Genomic DNA, 15,466 nt, shown 5'->3' with positions numbered 1-15,466 from the left:
ATGACTCACCCATGTCTGCTCTGCAGGTGTGTGTGTGTGTGTGTCTTAGAAAGACCATGTTTGGTCAAAAGTGAGCAAGTTCTCATGGTTTTTGGGTCTCATATGGTGAAGTGAAATGAGGAGGTCACATGCATGGTTCAATTGAATGATGCCATCGCTAACAAAGAATGCGGAACATGTATGAGGATGTGGGTCTTATTTCTGACCGCGGGCTAAATTAGGTCGCCTGTCTCCCCTGATGTTGAATAACAATGGCCCCTTGGTCGGTTTTATGAGATGCGAAGGGAACGCTTTGGCAAAAAGGGGAAAATGCATTCTGTGTTTTTGCTTTGTCATGTTGGTCCAGAGTTTAACTCTTTAATGGGTTGGAGCGAATGAGTCAAAATGTCCCTTTGGCGTCTTTGAAATGTGAAGGCCTTGGCTGTTTGGCTAAATCACTGACTAGGATAGAATGGTGCATGAGTTAACGTACGTAAGAATAAATGAATGAATAAATGGTTGGTCATGTTAAAAAAAAAAAGACTCCTACATCAGTTGATCCCACTCTTTATGACACTGGTTAGGTGGGCCATCAGGCAATGTGGAGGACCCATATTTGTATTTGTACCGCTGAAATAGATACACATCTATTGTTGTGTCGTAGTGGTGTAATGTACTTGATCGTTTGATTGCAGTAGAGCATTATAGCGTTAGCATTTATTTAGCATTTCTTTTAGCTCTATTAGTCCATGGCTTGACACATTGTACTAATGAACACTTTCTGTCCTGTGTTTCTCAAGGCTGGAAAATAACCTTTTGCTAACATCCTTTCATCCTCCTGAGGTTCCAGAGTTGTTCCTCTCTCCTGACCCGTGTCTTGTGCTCTGGTGTGTGTGTGTGTTTGTATGTGTGTGATACTGTGTGTAGGTGGGGAGGGAAAGGTTGGTAAGGTAGTGGATATTCGCGGCTGGGACACAGAGTCCGGCCGCAGCGTGGCCAGTGTGACCTGGTCCAATGGAACCACTAACGTCTACCGAATGGGCCACAAGGGCAAGGTAGACCTCAAGTACGTGTCTGATGTCCAGGGCGGCTTCTACTACAAAGAACACCTGCCCAAGCTGGGTAGGTTCCCCTCCTTGCAAAACTGCTTCCTTTCCTCTAGTTTAGCATGATGAGTTTAGATTTGTATTGTTCATATTTTAATGTCTCATATTTCGGTTTGATGTGCAGATCCTGGCCACTGAGACGCTTTTATAGTTGCATAGTTTATAGATATGTGTTCATTTTTTAATTTAATCCCCTGACTGTGTTTTTGTGATGACACTTTGTGCCTATTTTATATACATTCTCCCCGTTTTATTATGATGTTTCGATCGTTGAGCAGAGCACCTGTCACGGTAACACTTTTCCCATGGGTTCACAAACCACTCAGAATCTCCAGATCTTTTTTTTTTTATTTTAGTTCCCCATCTTCCGAAGGAAGCCGAAGCGTAGTAGTGTTTATTATTAGCTGTGTCTCGGTGAGTCATGGTGGGGTGGTTCTCCGGTCCTCCAGGAGAGCACGCCGAGCTCCAGCGACAGGACAGTGCCGACGGACACTCCTTCCAGCAGGGGGACAAGGTCAAGTGTCTCCTGGAGGTGGACATCCTCCGGCAGATGCAGGAGGGCCACGGGGGTTGGAACCCCAAAATGGCCGAGGTATTTCACACCACCAAGTCGAGACATTTTTCGAATCCAGAACGTATCTCGATGGAGAACCGATATTTGTACGGAAGGCACATTTACATTTACATTTCGGACATTTAGCAGACGCTTTTATCCAAAGCGACTTGCAACAGTTCGTACACACAATCGCACACCGACGGTGGAGGCAACCATGCAAGGCCACAGCCAGCTCATCGGGAGCACTTAGGGTTAGTCGTCTTGCTCAGGGACACCTTGACGCTCAGCCGGGGATCGAATTATCCACCTCCCGGTTACAAGTCAACCTGCTCTACCTCCTGAGCTAAACCGACACAACTCAGACACTCAGAATCGTCTCTTCCTTTGAAGATGTACGGTCTGTGCGCCACAGAGCCCTGCTTGATATGCAGAGGCAAAATACAAGGTCTGTGGTGTTCCAGCGCACATCACTTATATAACGTCGCGATTCACGTTTAATATTAGAATTGCGAGGGCTGGGAATCGTAGACTGAGCACACACAGCACAGCATTGTTTTGGATGTTTGGAGATATTTGCGTTACAGAGACGCGCTTAAAACAGGTTGACGCTTACGTAAGAGTCTGTGTCTCGACGAGAACCGACAGCGGGTCAATGTAGATCAAATGTGGCGTACACCGTGTGTGTGTGTGTGTGGGTACGCGTGTGTGTGTGTGTGCCTGTTAGAAGTCTAGTCGGCCTACTTGGGAAAAGAGGAAACAGAGCAGATAAAATGACATTTTCACATGAGAATTTGTTGCAGGGAACCGGGGTCATGACCTCCCAGGGGAGATGCTTGGAAACTGACCCAGTCCTCTTTGTTTTCCGTTTTGCGGTTGCAGTACATCAGTCGGATCGGGACGGTCCATCGAATCACGGACCGAGGGGATGTGAGGGTCCAGTACAGCAACAACATCCGGTGGACCTTCCACCCAGGGGCCCTGACCAAGGTACCCCTCGTTACCACGGCAATCACCGTCTCTCCGCTGTCCCTGACCACTGAGTGGGACTCTTACTGACCCCTGCTGTTTTTATTTTTATTTTTTTTCTTTATTTGGAGTCACATTTATACAGTTTACAATCACCATTGATGTAATTTATATGCAGCGCCATCCTTTTTTCATATATATATAGACAATAAAAAGAACAAACCAAAAGGGGTGTTTTCTGTTTCAAATAAAATACAACAGGGATTATACACAAAGCAGAAAAGAAAAACAAAACCAGCAGAACACAAAACTCAAAGATAACGTCATCCTTGCTGTTCTTATCAACAACACAACATACTAAGCCTATATCCACCATGAACAGAATAAAATGAGGTTCATGCGGTTAATGCTAAAGTCGGCGTGTTTTACATTTGTTGCGCCCAGGTGACCACCTTCGGAGTCGGCGAGCTGGTTCAAGTGCTGGAGGACATAGAGAGCGTGAAGCGACTGCAGGCGGGCCACGGAGAATGGACCGACAGCATGACCCCCGTAGGCTCCCTCCACTCCCTCTCTGCTGATGACCACGTCGTCCTCTCATATATCCCTGTTTTGGGTTCAGGAAGGGGACACGCACAGTCATGGGACTCTGTGCCCCGTTCTTTGGTCCTGGGGACGATTGTCCTGGATCCTGTGTCATGTTAAGGCAGCGGTCACCGCAAAGCCTGCTCTTGGCAGGCGGGGTACTCTCCGTCAGCCACCGGAGCCGCGGTGTACTGTGCGGAGGAATTAATCTCACTTAGAGCCCTTTCCTCCCATCTGCCCTAATTATGAGCTAGTATTAAGGAGTCTGTGAAATGGATGCCTTCTGCTCGACCGATATTGGTTGGGTTTATATAATATAAGGGTTATGTATATGTAAGTTTATCTTGACTTCACATATCTCTGCCATTCTTATTTTTCTCTTTTTACTGACATTTATTTTGGGGTATTTTAACACATTTTAGCAGACCCATTTTAGCAGACACTTGCTAATCCAAAGCGATTTACGAAGCAAAGTTGAAAGCTTTGAGTGACAAGCACGCAGAGTTCTAACCTAGTTACAACCTCAAAAGAATAATGTACAAGTTGCTTTATGAAGTAACGGCCAGATTAAACAATGCAAGGTTGGTCATTGTTGTATATTTTTTAATGAGTGGTAGTGCAAACAGTCAGTGGATTCAGTCAGTATAGTTTACACAGTTACAGTTACAGTCATAGCACATGACTCAAAGTGCTCTCCCTACTTCATGGTGTCTCCCCCCCCCCCCCAGGCCCTGGGTCAGGTGGGCAAGGTCCTGAAGGTGTACGCTGACGGGGACCTGCGGGTGGCCTTCGGCGGCCAGACCTGGACCTTCAACCCGGCTTGCCTCACGGCCCAAACGGCGGAGGTGGATGCCAACCTCATGACGGCGGAGAACCCCAGCGAATCAGGAAGTAAGGAGACTCCGCCCGCCCGGCCGGACCGACCAATCGCCTGCATCTCCATCGCCTCCACCCTCTCTCCTCTCCTCCATGCTGTGGCCCTGCCCTTGGGGGCCGGTCCACACAGGCTTTTTTTTTGCATGGGGCTGTTTCTGTTTTCTGCTGATTTTTTTTTTCCCCCCCCCTCCACCTATCAGGTGTCCTCGTCTCTTCTTCACCTTGCTCCCTCTGCATGCGGGAATGACTGTTTCCTCTGCAGAAGGTGTTGGGCGTTGCCTTGAATAGCTCACTCTTATAACCGAGCAATAACCCTTGTGACCGGTTACTAACCCTTTTCTGTGTCATCCTTGTGTATTCACCTCACTGGCATGGGATTGGCGAATCAAGGAAGTGCTTCAAAACTGCATGTGTGTGTGTGTGTGTTTGGATTTGCTTTTGTGAGTAATTGGATATTGTGGTCATATTGCATGGGGACATTTTGACTCATTCCTCCTTGTTCATGTTGTGACTGGGCTAGGACAGAAGTATTTTAAGCGTTGCATACCTGCGGTACTATGTCTCTGAAAGTGCATGAAAACCTTTTTTAATGCTAATGAACTCTCCTTGTTTGTCCCTTGCCTCTTTTCTGTGTCCTTCTCCTATTCCTATCTCCCTCTCTCTCTCTGTCACTCTCTCTCTCTCTCTCTCTCTCTCTCTCTCTCTCTCTCTCTCTCTCTCTCTCTCTCTCTCTCTCTCTCTCTCTCTCTCTCTCTCTCTCTATCTCTATCTTTCTCCCTCACACGCTCTCTCTCTTTCTTTCTCTCTCTCTCTATCTCTATCTCTATCTTTCTCCCTCACACGCCCTCTCTCTGTCTCTCTCTCTTTCTCCCTCACGCTCACTCTCTCCCTCTCTCTCTCCCTTACTCTCTCTCTACCTCTGTCTCTGTGTCCCTCTTTCTTTCTCTCTGTCTTTCTGTCTCTGTCCGTGTGTCCAGGCACGGTCATTTCAGTGCTGGAGAAGCTCCTGGCTCAGTCGACAGAGCAGGACAACCCCGGTCGACTGGTCATCGAAGCAGCGCACGGCAGCGCCAACAAAGTCCGCGAGCTGGTGCAGAAGTATCCAGACAAAGTGAGTCTCATGCACCTGTCCCCAACCTTGGTTTGGTCCAAATCTTTGGTTTGGTTCACCTCCTCTTTGGTTCGGTCCACCGATAGCTCTTAGGAAGATGAAGAGGTGTTAATGACCAGGACTGTGAATCTTGCGGAACAAATCAAAGAATCAAAGCAGATTACAACTTTTTTTCAATAAATTGCATATTAAAAAAAATAGAGATCTCTAGCGTAATATGGAAAAGATTGTTACTTGCAGCTGTGTTTTCAATTAGTTTATTCTGTAATAATGGATTGAACTGTACCGAAGCGAATCAAATGAAATCCACAATGGGTGGTATCCGATGTGCTTGTTTACATGGCGAGGGGAAGGAGGACTGCTGTTTAGGGCCTCTTGGAGGAAACCTCCCCTCTCACCCTTTGCCGGGGCCGTTGTTCCCCCGCAGGTGGACATTAAGAACCAGGGGAAGACGGCCCTCCAGGTGGCCGCCCACCAGGGCCACCTGGAGGTGGTAAAGGCCCTGCTCCAGGCCAGCAGCTCGGTGGAGGTCAAGGACGAGGACGGGGACACGGCCCTGCACTACACCGCCTTCGGGTGAGGCCCCCGGACCCCGCAGCACCCTGACCGTGAACCCGGGCTGATGAAGCATAGACCCGCTGTGTTCGGAGTACATCTGGTCACATGGTTCAAGACCCACTGCTATATTTAAAGTTCTACTATATTTATGTATTATTCATGAATTTGTCAAAGAACTATACAGCTGTTATGTGTTAGAATGGACAAATATCTGCATATCCAAACATTGGTAGGTCGGCATACAATAACCGTGTGTGTGTGTGTGTGTGTGTGTGTGTGTGTGATGTGTCCGTGCGCAGCAACCAGGCTGAGATCGCCCGGCTGCTGTTGAGCAAGGGGGCCAACGTGAACCTCCTGAACAACTCCATGTGCACGGCGCTCCACATCGCCGTCAACAAGGGCTTCACGGACGTGGTGCGCGTCCTCACCGAGCATGCCGCTGACGTCAACCTGCAGGTACGGCACCCACCAGCACCCAACAGCACCCATCAGCAACCCGGTCTGAGTCGCCCTCCCCCCCCACCAGAACCGGACTCGTTTTGTCTCTGCCTCCGAAGTTGCCCGCTGGCCAACTGTGATATCATGTGCACGAGACTATCCGCTGAAACCAAAACCTCATGAAAGTATTTATGCAACATGTAGAAAGAAGGTACACAAGTAGCTCTATGGTGGAAAAGTCACATCACAATATAATGCATGAGTATGTATACGTACTGCTGTACCGGCTTCATGTGTTTCGGGTTGCCACCTCCAAAAGCGTTGAGGTTCGGTCCGTAGCCATAATGTGCAGAGTCAGCGCGAGGGAAGCGTTTGGGTTTAGTGTCGCTGCGATGCGTTTCAGATGCCGGACACACTCTCATGGTTCTTAAACTATTTGCACCCGCGTAGCTTTTTGTTCCAGCCCAGAACCCCTTCTCTACAGCACAAAACCTCTTGGGGAGGGAATAGAAAGGGATTTAAAAAATGCATTTAGTGCGTTTGATTTAGTGTCGACGTGTGCATTAAATGGGTGGTGCGAAACCTCTGAGGAGTGAGGAGCTTGGGATGTGCGTCATTGATCTGGATTTGTGTTGATCATTGGAAAGATTCACCAAACTTGTAGCATTCAGGTTTAACTTCAATCTGAAACTAATAATATTATATTATATATAGCATATATAAATAGGCATTATTTTACAATTGTTCATAACCAATATCAAATAAACATAAAAGGAGCCATTTTTTGGGAAGTACCCCCTGCAGTCCTTCAAAGCTCCCCTAGGGGGGCCGCATACCCCCTGAGGACAAACACTGCTCTAGTTCGCCAAATGTATGGATACCTAAGAGAGGCACACTCCCTTCATAATGACTCTGTATTGGACTTGATTCCAACAGCAGGCATCTGCTGACGCACACATCTGCCTTCCCACCACGTCCTACGCATTACTGGGAACTACAAACTGCCACAATGAACTTGTTTGTTTCGGTAAAAACATTTCCTTCAGGGAACCGGGGGTTTCTCCCCTTTTTGTTGACCAATTAGTGACTCAGTGATTGGGCTGACTCACTCCGTCGTAGCATTCATTGCGATGGCTCAGCCGTTCCTTTTAATTGTCATCACTGCAAACGGCACCCAGTTAGAGAGCCCTTCCCTTTGTGCTGGTTTCCAGGACTCGTACGGGGACACACCCCTTCATGACGCCATCGCCAAGGACCTCCGCGGCATCATGGAGATCCTGGTGCTGGTGCCCAACATCGACTTTACCCAGCAGAACAACCGCGGCTTCAACCTGCTGCACCACGCCGCGCTCAAGGGCAACAAGCTGTGAGTAGGCAGCTGGACGCATGCGCACACATGCGCTAACGGGCACGCGCAGACATATTACACCCACGCACACATGCATGCACGCACATATAACACACACGTGCACGCACACACGCACGCACGCACGCACGCACGCACATGCAGTTATGAAGCACTTCCTTGATTCGCCCATCCGATGCCAGTGAGGTGAATACACAAGGATGACACAGAAAAGGGTTAGTAACCGGTCACAAGGGTTATTGCTCGGTTATAAGAGTGAGCTATTCAAGGCAACGCCCAACACCTTCTGCACACACACACACACACACACACACACACACACACACACACACACACACACACACACACACACACACACACACACAAAGAAAAAGTGCTTTTCGCTCTGGCCGGGGCTGCAAGACATAAACAATATGGTTAACCGTATCCAGTCAAAACAATTATATTCTTACTGCCTTTTCAAACACACAAACACACACACACACACACACACACACACACACACACACACACACACACTCTCCAATCTTACCCAGGTCAGATGGGTGGGAAAGGGCTAAACCTATTTGCAATTGGTGTCACCCATGGATAACTTAATCAGTGTAATTAATATTGAGCGGACAAAGGGAGAGGATGGAGGAGCACAGAGCACCACTGAGAAGAGGACAGGAAGGGAGGAATTAGCAGGGGTCTGGTTTGTGACTCTGGGCTGCAGCTTACACAACCGTTTTAATAAATGGACTATCTGTTGTGCTGTGGTGTATGCTGCTGGGCTGGCCATATTGGGCCTCGGTCTGGTACAACTCCCAGGGTTAGCAGAAGAAGCACTGATGAGTTGCAGCTATTTTAGCATGCGGAGAGACATTGAGGAAGCTGCATGTATATAAAGCGATACAGTGGTTTTCAGTTCAGTTTTCAGTTCTCAGAACTTGATTTCTGCAACAACTTTCTGTTGACATCTGTTTTCCCGCTCCTGAGAAGATGTAAACAGTCTTGTTATTCCCAGGCTTCTCTGGCTTAAGGCATTTCAGCCCAGCAAATATCCGATTAAAACAATGAGTCAGATTCCGAAGAAACGCAGAGTGATTAATGCAGTCAATGCACTTTGGGTCAAAGTAATATGCAACATTCCCAATTGTTCCTTTAAATGAGCGGTATGTGGGTGAGGGAGAGGATGCAGGGCTATGTGGGCCCTGAAGCGCTCGGAGAGAACAGAGAGAAGAGAGAAAAGAGAGAGGGAAAGCACAGCTAGTACCAGTGTATCGATACTGCGGAAATTAGAATGGAAACTGGTTCCAATAATCAGTATGGAAAAATCCATATTTCTTTGACCACACCAGCCACCAGTATTACTTTAAAATGTCTGTTCCGCGTTGGAACGTTTGTGTTTGTTTGGGCCTGTGTGTTATGATGCACTATGGTTGCCAGATTTGAAATAAATTGGCACACAAACACAGCATGCCGCAGCCATGGAAGCAAGCAAACTGACTGAATCAAGAGAGAGCGTAGTAGATTCTGCCCGACCTTAAAAGCCTCGTCCCTCTTCCTTTCGTGGTCACTCAGAGTCCTCCGCCTGGTGTGGCGTCAGGGGTTTGATTCTGGGGGGGAGGTGGGCGGAAAAAACTCTCAAACATTTAAACGCTCAGTGTCGTTGGTTCAAGACATTGACCAATCGGCATCACCCATTTCATTGATTGATTCTGTGGTACAAGCTGTTATCAGCTCACATGGAAATGCAGTTTCTATTATGTCTGAGGCCTACACCAGACGGTCATGTCTGTGAGCCAATCACTGAGGGTTGGGGGCGGGATACGGAGCTTTAGCTGTGGATAGGTGTTGTCCTGATTCACAAGAGTAGAGAACTTCCTTAACATCCATTCATTGATTTCTCTCCCCCTCCCTCCCTCCCTCCCTCCCTCCCACAAGCTCTTTGGTATTTCACCTCACGTCGGCTCCACTGCAGGTGCTATTGACCTCCACGTCTCCCTGATGGAGTCCACCATTAGTCAGCACTAGTAGGGTCCCCCAGGCGTGAGCAACATATGCTTACCCAACATGGTCCACACGCATCATCTGTAGAATGTGTGGATGCTGCTGAGCATGGCACCATTAATCATAATGAGTTAAAGGGAACTCTTGAACTTTGTCTTGAAAAATGAATTACGTAGCATGAAAAACGAGGCTTGATTAAGGAAATTAGGGCAGCAGTGCAGCCCCACTACATTTACGTGTTCTGGGGAACGGCGAAATAAATATTTTCAACAGGAACTGATTTAATCAAGCAAGTCTGTCAAGTTATCGTGATTGCTGATAAGCCACTGAAGCCACCATAGGGACTTTCACAAGGAAGTGGAGCCAAGCCAAACCAAAGCATGTCTGTCATCATCAACATTATTACCTGACAGATTTATTATATAGTATATAAATAAAGCTAGAACTGAACATTGTAAATGCATTTTAGAAAGAAAAACGATTACACTATGAGCACCATCCCAGAATGTCTATAATAAAGTATTATAATGTGGAAGTCAATGGACAGCACGGACTGGATGAGTCCGTAGTGACTTCGGGCCGCCCAGTCCATCTTTTGTCCCAGCCTGCGGTTGCATAGGGGTGCCACCACTCCAGTCATTATTTGTTCCCAATCAGCTGGCACAGCCCTGCCTTTTGTCTTACAAAGAATCAACCGGCCTATGCAATTGTTCTCCGGTAGCAGCCCTCGAGCAAACACACGTGCCCTGAGAACAATCGCCCTGACTTTACTAAGGGTGGGGGGAAGCAATGACACGTCTTAAGGCTTAGTTATGGTCCCACGTCGACGCAACGCAAGGCGGTTAACGGACCCATTACGTCCTTGCGGACCGTCCTTGCATCCACCGCAAGGGCCTGACGTGCGCCTCTGGACAAAATGGTAGCCTTGCGTTCGAGGCCATGCAGCAGCAAGGGCTGTGATTGGTCCTCTTACTAAAACCCGCAGAACCGAAACAGGTTTGCGCCTGCGTCGAAGCGTCTGCGTGGTCCTTGTGTCCCGTCGACGTGGAACCATTACTTTACCTTTAGGGAGGTCGGCGGGTGGGAGGCAATGACACGTCTTAGTACGTAGCTGTTATCTGCTTAGGATGTTGACCATGCGGAACTGTCCCTCCCCCCGCCCCGCCCCCCCCCCCCCCCCCGACCACAGAGCCACGGACCGTATCCTGGGCCGGGCTCGGCAGCTGGTGGACGTGAAGAAGGACGACGGCTTCTCGGCGCTGCACCTGGCCGCCCTCAACAACCACTGGGAGGTGGCCCAGACGCTGCTGAAGGAGGTGAGGCCCCCCGCCGCACGGACCCTTGGTGGGGCTGTAGTGGTGGTGGTTGTTGTTAAGACTGCCATCAGGGTTTCTCCTCGAAGATTGCAGTCGTGCTCCTGATCGGCCCAGCAGGGTTGCCTTTTTAGATAAGGGCGCCTGCCGCGCGTGTGTTCAGTCCACGTATGTGTTTTTGAGTCGGCGGATTTCTTTTTCCTTTTCTTGCTTTTGATTGTTGAAACGGTTCAATTGGTTTAAATGCGTGTTTTATTAGAATAAGGCTTTTGACAAAGTAATAGTCCAATATCCCCCATGGTGCCAACCCCCGCTTGGGCGGTATATATAAAACCCTGGGGAGAACCCGGGAACGCTGGGTTCTCCCCAGGGTTCTATATATACCGCCGGGACAAGTTACTGATTGGCTGTTTGTACGGTTCCGACGTTTATGACCTATCCGACCTTCCCAACCTTTTTGACGCTTCCGACGTTTCTAATGCTTCCGACGTTCCTAATGCCTCCGACTGTTCCGACGCTTCCAACGTTCTGACACTTCCCGACTTCCCGACGTTCTGACGTTTTTGACGCTTTCGACGCTTTCTGATCCTTCCGGCTTTTCCTGAACAATTCCGGCCGTTCTGACGCTTCCGACGTTCCGACCGTTCCGGCGCTTTCGACCGCTCCGACCGTTCCGACCGCCCTGACGCCCCTTTCTGCACCAACAGGGCCGCTGCGACGTCAACATCCGCAACAACCGCAACCAGACGGCGCTGCAGCTGGCGGTGACGCAGGGCCACGAGGGCCTGCTGCAGCTGCTGGTGGCGGAGGGCGCCGACGTCAACATGGAGGATGAGGACGGGGACACGGCCCTGCACGTGGCCCTCAGCCGGCCCGGGCTGGCCGGCGCCACCCCGACGCCGCCCCCCGCCGCGGGGCCCAGCGGCACCGAGGAGCCCCCCGGGGAGGGCTGCGCCGCGGCCGGGCCCTCCCTCCACGGCAGGGTCAGTAGTCGACCCGTAGAGCCACCGATGGCACCTCCACACTCAACCACAGCCCCGACAGCACCACCCGCAACTCCACCCACAGCCACACTGCAAGGGGTACAGCGTGGACTGGTCGACTGTTGACAGACATCGCTTAGCTGACCGTTTCTAAACGATGATAGGCTGATATCAATATTCAAAAATGTGTATTTGCATCTTAGTTGTCATAATGTGTTTGTTTTTTTATTTTCTTGACTAAATGGTTGAAAATAGTTGTTTTTCTCATATGGCAAAAACATGTGAAAGTATCGATAACAAAGGTGGAGCTAGGGAGGTTAGTCAGTTCATTTGAATCCTTAGCTGTCCTTTTGTGAAGAGCGAACTGATAAATAAGTTAATCTGTTTACATGTACACACATAGTAAGAGGCTTATGGGCTTGATTAGGGTGTGAAGGAAAACATGAGCAAGGGGGTGCCAATGGGGATGTTGACCTGTTGGCGGGACGCTGTGAGACACCTTGACCGTGCGGATGAGACGGTAGACCCACAGGTTTAAGACGGGCATGATTTTGTTAAGACATTTCAATAGAATTGTGGGAAGCACTACAATACAAGAGCTGTCCTTGTGAAGATTCAGAAGTTGAAGTAATAATGTTTGATGCTTCTGTGAAGGAGTTAAACCGTGTGTGGTTAGGATTGGATTCAGCGTTGGTCTTTGCGGTGTCCACCCCTCTTCCTAATGTGTCTTCTAAACGGCCCCACGTGGGGCTTTATATGTCAGTGTGTATCCAGACCGACAGGTCTCCACCATGTGTTTAGTTCCGTTGCCACACTTACAATGGATGGCGGTGTGTGTGTGGCAAAAGCGTCTGCTAAATGCCCTAATTGTAATTGTAATTGTAATTGGTTTATCGCTTGCACACTCCTATCCCAAACCCCTCAACGATGCCTCTCAAAGGTACTTTGCCTCCCCGAGTGTTGAGAAAATATCCCGGTTTCTGTTGTTCAGCTTCACTTTTGTCTTTACGAACGGACCAACTGTGATCGTGTGGATACTTTTCGGATTCTTTGGATAACTTGGAATAAATAGGGCTTGTCTGTTTTTTAAAAACCTCATAAGAGGGTTAGGGTTAGGCACTGCGTCCTGCAAGCGAGCCACCTCATTATAGTAGCAATGCTTATCTGGAAACGCTAACCCCTCTCACTGTCCCACAGGAAACATACATCACTTAGACACACAGTAGATAGAAACATTACATACAATTCTTTGCAGGTTGTCCTCCGAAGCAAATTTTAGAATATCCAACACAACAATTCATGTGGCCGAAAGAACATTAGGAACAATTTTGTGATTCCGCTTCACACAACCGGCTGGTTTTTATGGGGATTTGATATCTGTGAGAAGACTTTCTTGCTGAGGTGACAAAACCTCGGAAGGGCATCTTTTCCATTCGAGGTGACCGCAAATACTGCAGCTCCCCTTAACTACATCTGGGAACGAGCCAATCGCACACGCACGCGCACACACACTCGGCTAGACTAAGGTGCGTTATGGGCTGTGGCTGACTGCCATCAGCACAATTTGTTGTCGTTGGGGAGTTTCCTGTTTCCGCTCCTTTCATTTACCATACTTGTTTTGGTAAACATTTGACCAAACGTTAATATTTTAGTTTATAGTCTTAAGACAATGGGAGCTGAAGAATGTTCTAGCAGTAAAAGAGGAAGCCCCCCACTATTGAAGCACATGTTGTGCAAACTCAGGGGTTAAAATAGCATGTCATTTTTTCCTCGCCCTAGGTCATACAATTGCATCATTTGCAAGATGCTGTGGAAGAACGTGTGAGCTCATACATGGCTCCGTCTCATGGCTCCGTCTCATGTCCCCCTGTCCTCCTCCTCCTCCTCCTCCACAGCTGAGTGAGTCCGGACTCCTGGGCACCGTGGAGCTGACTCTGGGCTCTGCCATCGCCTGCTTCCTGGCGTGGGAAGGCGCCGACATCAGCTACGCCAACCACAAGGGCAAGAGCCCCCTGGACCTGGTCACAGACCCCGCCATGGTCCAGGTCATCAAGGGCTTCGCCGAGAAGCACAGGTGCGGCCCCGACCTGGGTTGTGCGTGTGTGGGTTTACTTGGTCGTGGTGACAATAACGAACAATACCACAATGCAACAATACGTTAATGGTGTTTTTTGTCTCATCAGCGTGTGTACAATGTGTGTTTTTGTGCGCATCAGCTTGTGAAAAGTGTGTGTTTGCCTCGGTTGCATGTGTGACGTGTGTTTGTCTCCTTAGCATGTGTGCTGTAGGTCTTTTTGTGTGTGTGTGTGTGGGTGTGTGTGTGTGTGGGTGTCTCCTTAGCAGGTGTTACGTGGGTCTTTGTGTGTGTGTGTGTCTCCTCATGTGTAATGTGTGTCTCTGTGTGTGTTGGGTCCCCGGTGTGCAGGTTGCAGCGCCTGCAGGCCATCACGTGCGGTCAGGGCCTGAGCAGCGCCTGCCTGCGGCGGGTCCACACCACGCCCAACACCATGACCAACCTGGTGCTGCCCACGGCCCCGGGGCCCAGCGAGTGCCTCATCTGCTCGGAGCTGGCCCTGCTCGTCCTCTTCTGCCCCTGCCAGCACAGCGTGGCCTGCGAAGGTGGGTGTGTCCCCCTCTGTGTTAAACTACACCGTGGTCCAAGTCCCTTTTAGGTCTGTCGCGTGCGTCAACTACATCGCTGATTGGTCGGGCACAGGACGGGCGGAGTCTTTTGTTTTTGACAGCCAGATGCAGAAATAAATTGAATGCTCTCGTTGAGAAATCCAAACACTGTATTGTCAGTGGGCTGAGATACACCCGCTGCCTGTCACAAGTGCATTTGAATGATTCTGCAGCGTCTGCTCCAACGTGAAGGCAGTGCTTCCTCAACATATTTTCAGTGGTCCGGATTCCGTCTTGCGATTCCGTTTACGTAAATCTGCGTCGTGTTTCGGTGTCGCCACATGGAACGTGAAACGTGCAGTATGCAGAACTGTTCATCCAGCTATAGAGGAGCTCCGTCCTGTTCTGGGGTTCTGGTGTAGTCCCCAACCAGAGGTCGAGTGGTTATTCATGTGGGCCTTCTTCTCATTATCATCTCCTTCCTTTTCTCCCTCCTCTCCAACAGAGTGTGCCCATAGAATGAAGAAATGCATCAAATGCCAAGTCACAATCACCAAGAAGATCAGACAAGGTTAGTCCAACAGGTCCCTTCTGCCACACCTTGTTTGTGTTCAATGATGGCTGCCGGTCTTAAGATACCGTACCTTTTCTTTAATTTTCTACAGCAGTGGTTTTTAAACTGTGAGGCGCGCCTCCCCTGGGGGGCGCCAGAGTTCTTCAGGGGGTGGAAAAAATAAACCAGAAAAAGTAACAGAAAAAACACAAAGACGAAGACGCGCTGTGTTCGAAATCGTTCCCTATTCACTCACTCACTATTCCCTATATAGTGTTTATGATATAGTGCACTAAATAGGGAACGAACAAACGAGAATTCAGACACTACGCTGAACATTTCTAAACGTCATTTGCGTCAGTAAATGCGCCGGGTATTTGTGTGACGCAGACAGATGCGCCCACATCATGTAAACAAACCGGGCACCCACGAGGAAAACTGGAGGTTGTATTGATGTTGAATTGA

The 15,466-nt window shown here is 49.1% G+C and overlaps 1 protein-coding gene across 1 annotated transcript in view; it reads left to right on the top strand.

The window, feature by feature from the left end:
- The window catches only part of mib2 (MIB E3 ubiquitin protein ligase 2), a 32,455-nt gene that overhangs the window by 13,663 nt on the left and 3,326 nt on the right, over window positions 1-15,466 (top strand). The window contains exons 5-18 of the mRNA XM_079738045.1: window positions 907-1,101; window positions 1,535-1,677; window positions 2,521-2,628; window positions 3,052-3,156; window positions 3,918-4,080; window positions 5,043-5,176; window positions 5,604-5,752; window positions 6,034-6,190; window positions 7,384-7,538; window positions 10,720-10,846; window positions 11,551-11,826; window positions 13,722-13,900; window positions 14,252-14,445; window positions 14,954-15,019. Coding sequence (XP_079594171.1) covers window positions 907-1,101; window positions 1,535-1,677; window positions 2,521-2,628; window positions 3,052-3,156; window positions 3,918-4,080; window positions 5,043-5,176; window positions 5,604-5,752; window positions 6,034-6,190; window positions 7,384-7,538; window positions 10,720-10,846; window positions 11,551-11,826; window positions 13,722-13,900; window positions 14,252-14,445; window positions 14,954-15,019 — 2,151 coding nt within the window. The remainder of the gene's footprint in view (window positions 1-906; window positions 1,102-1,534; window positions 1,678-2,520; window positions 2,629-3,051; window positions 3,157-3,917; window positions 4,081-5,042; window positions 5,177-5,603; window positions 5,753-6,033; window positions 6,191-7,383; window positions 7,539-10,719; window positions 10,847-11,550; window positions 11,827-13,721; window positions 13,901-14,251; window positions 14,446-14,953; window positions 15,020-15,466) is intronic.

The sequence above is a fragment of the Pollachius pollachius genome (genome assembly GCF_949987615.1).
Source record: "Pollachius pollachius genome assembly, chromosome: 6".
Lineage (NCBI taxonomy): Eukaryota > Metazoa > Chordata > Actinopteri > Gadiformes > Gadidae > Pollachius > Pollachius pollachius.
The sequence above is the reverse complement of the archived record's forward strand: the minus strand, read 5'-3'. Positions and strand labels throughout refer to the sequence as shown.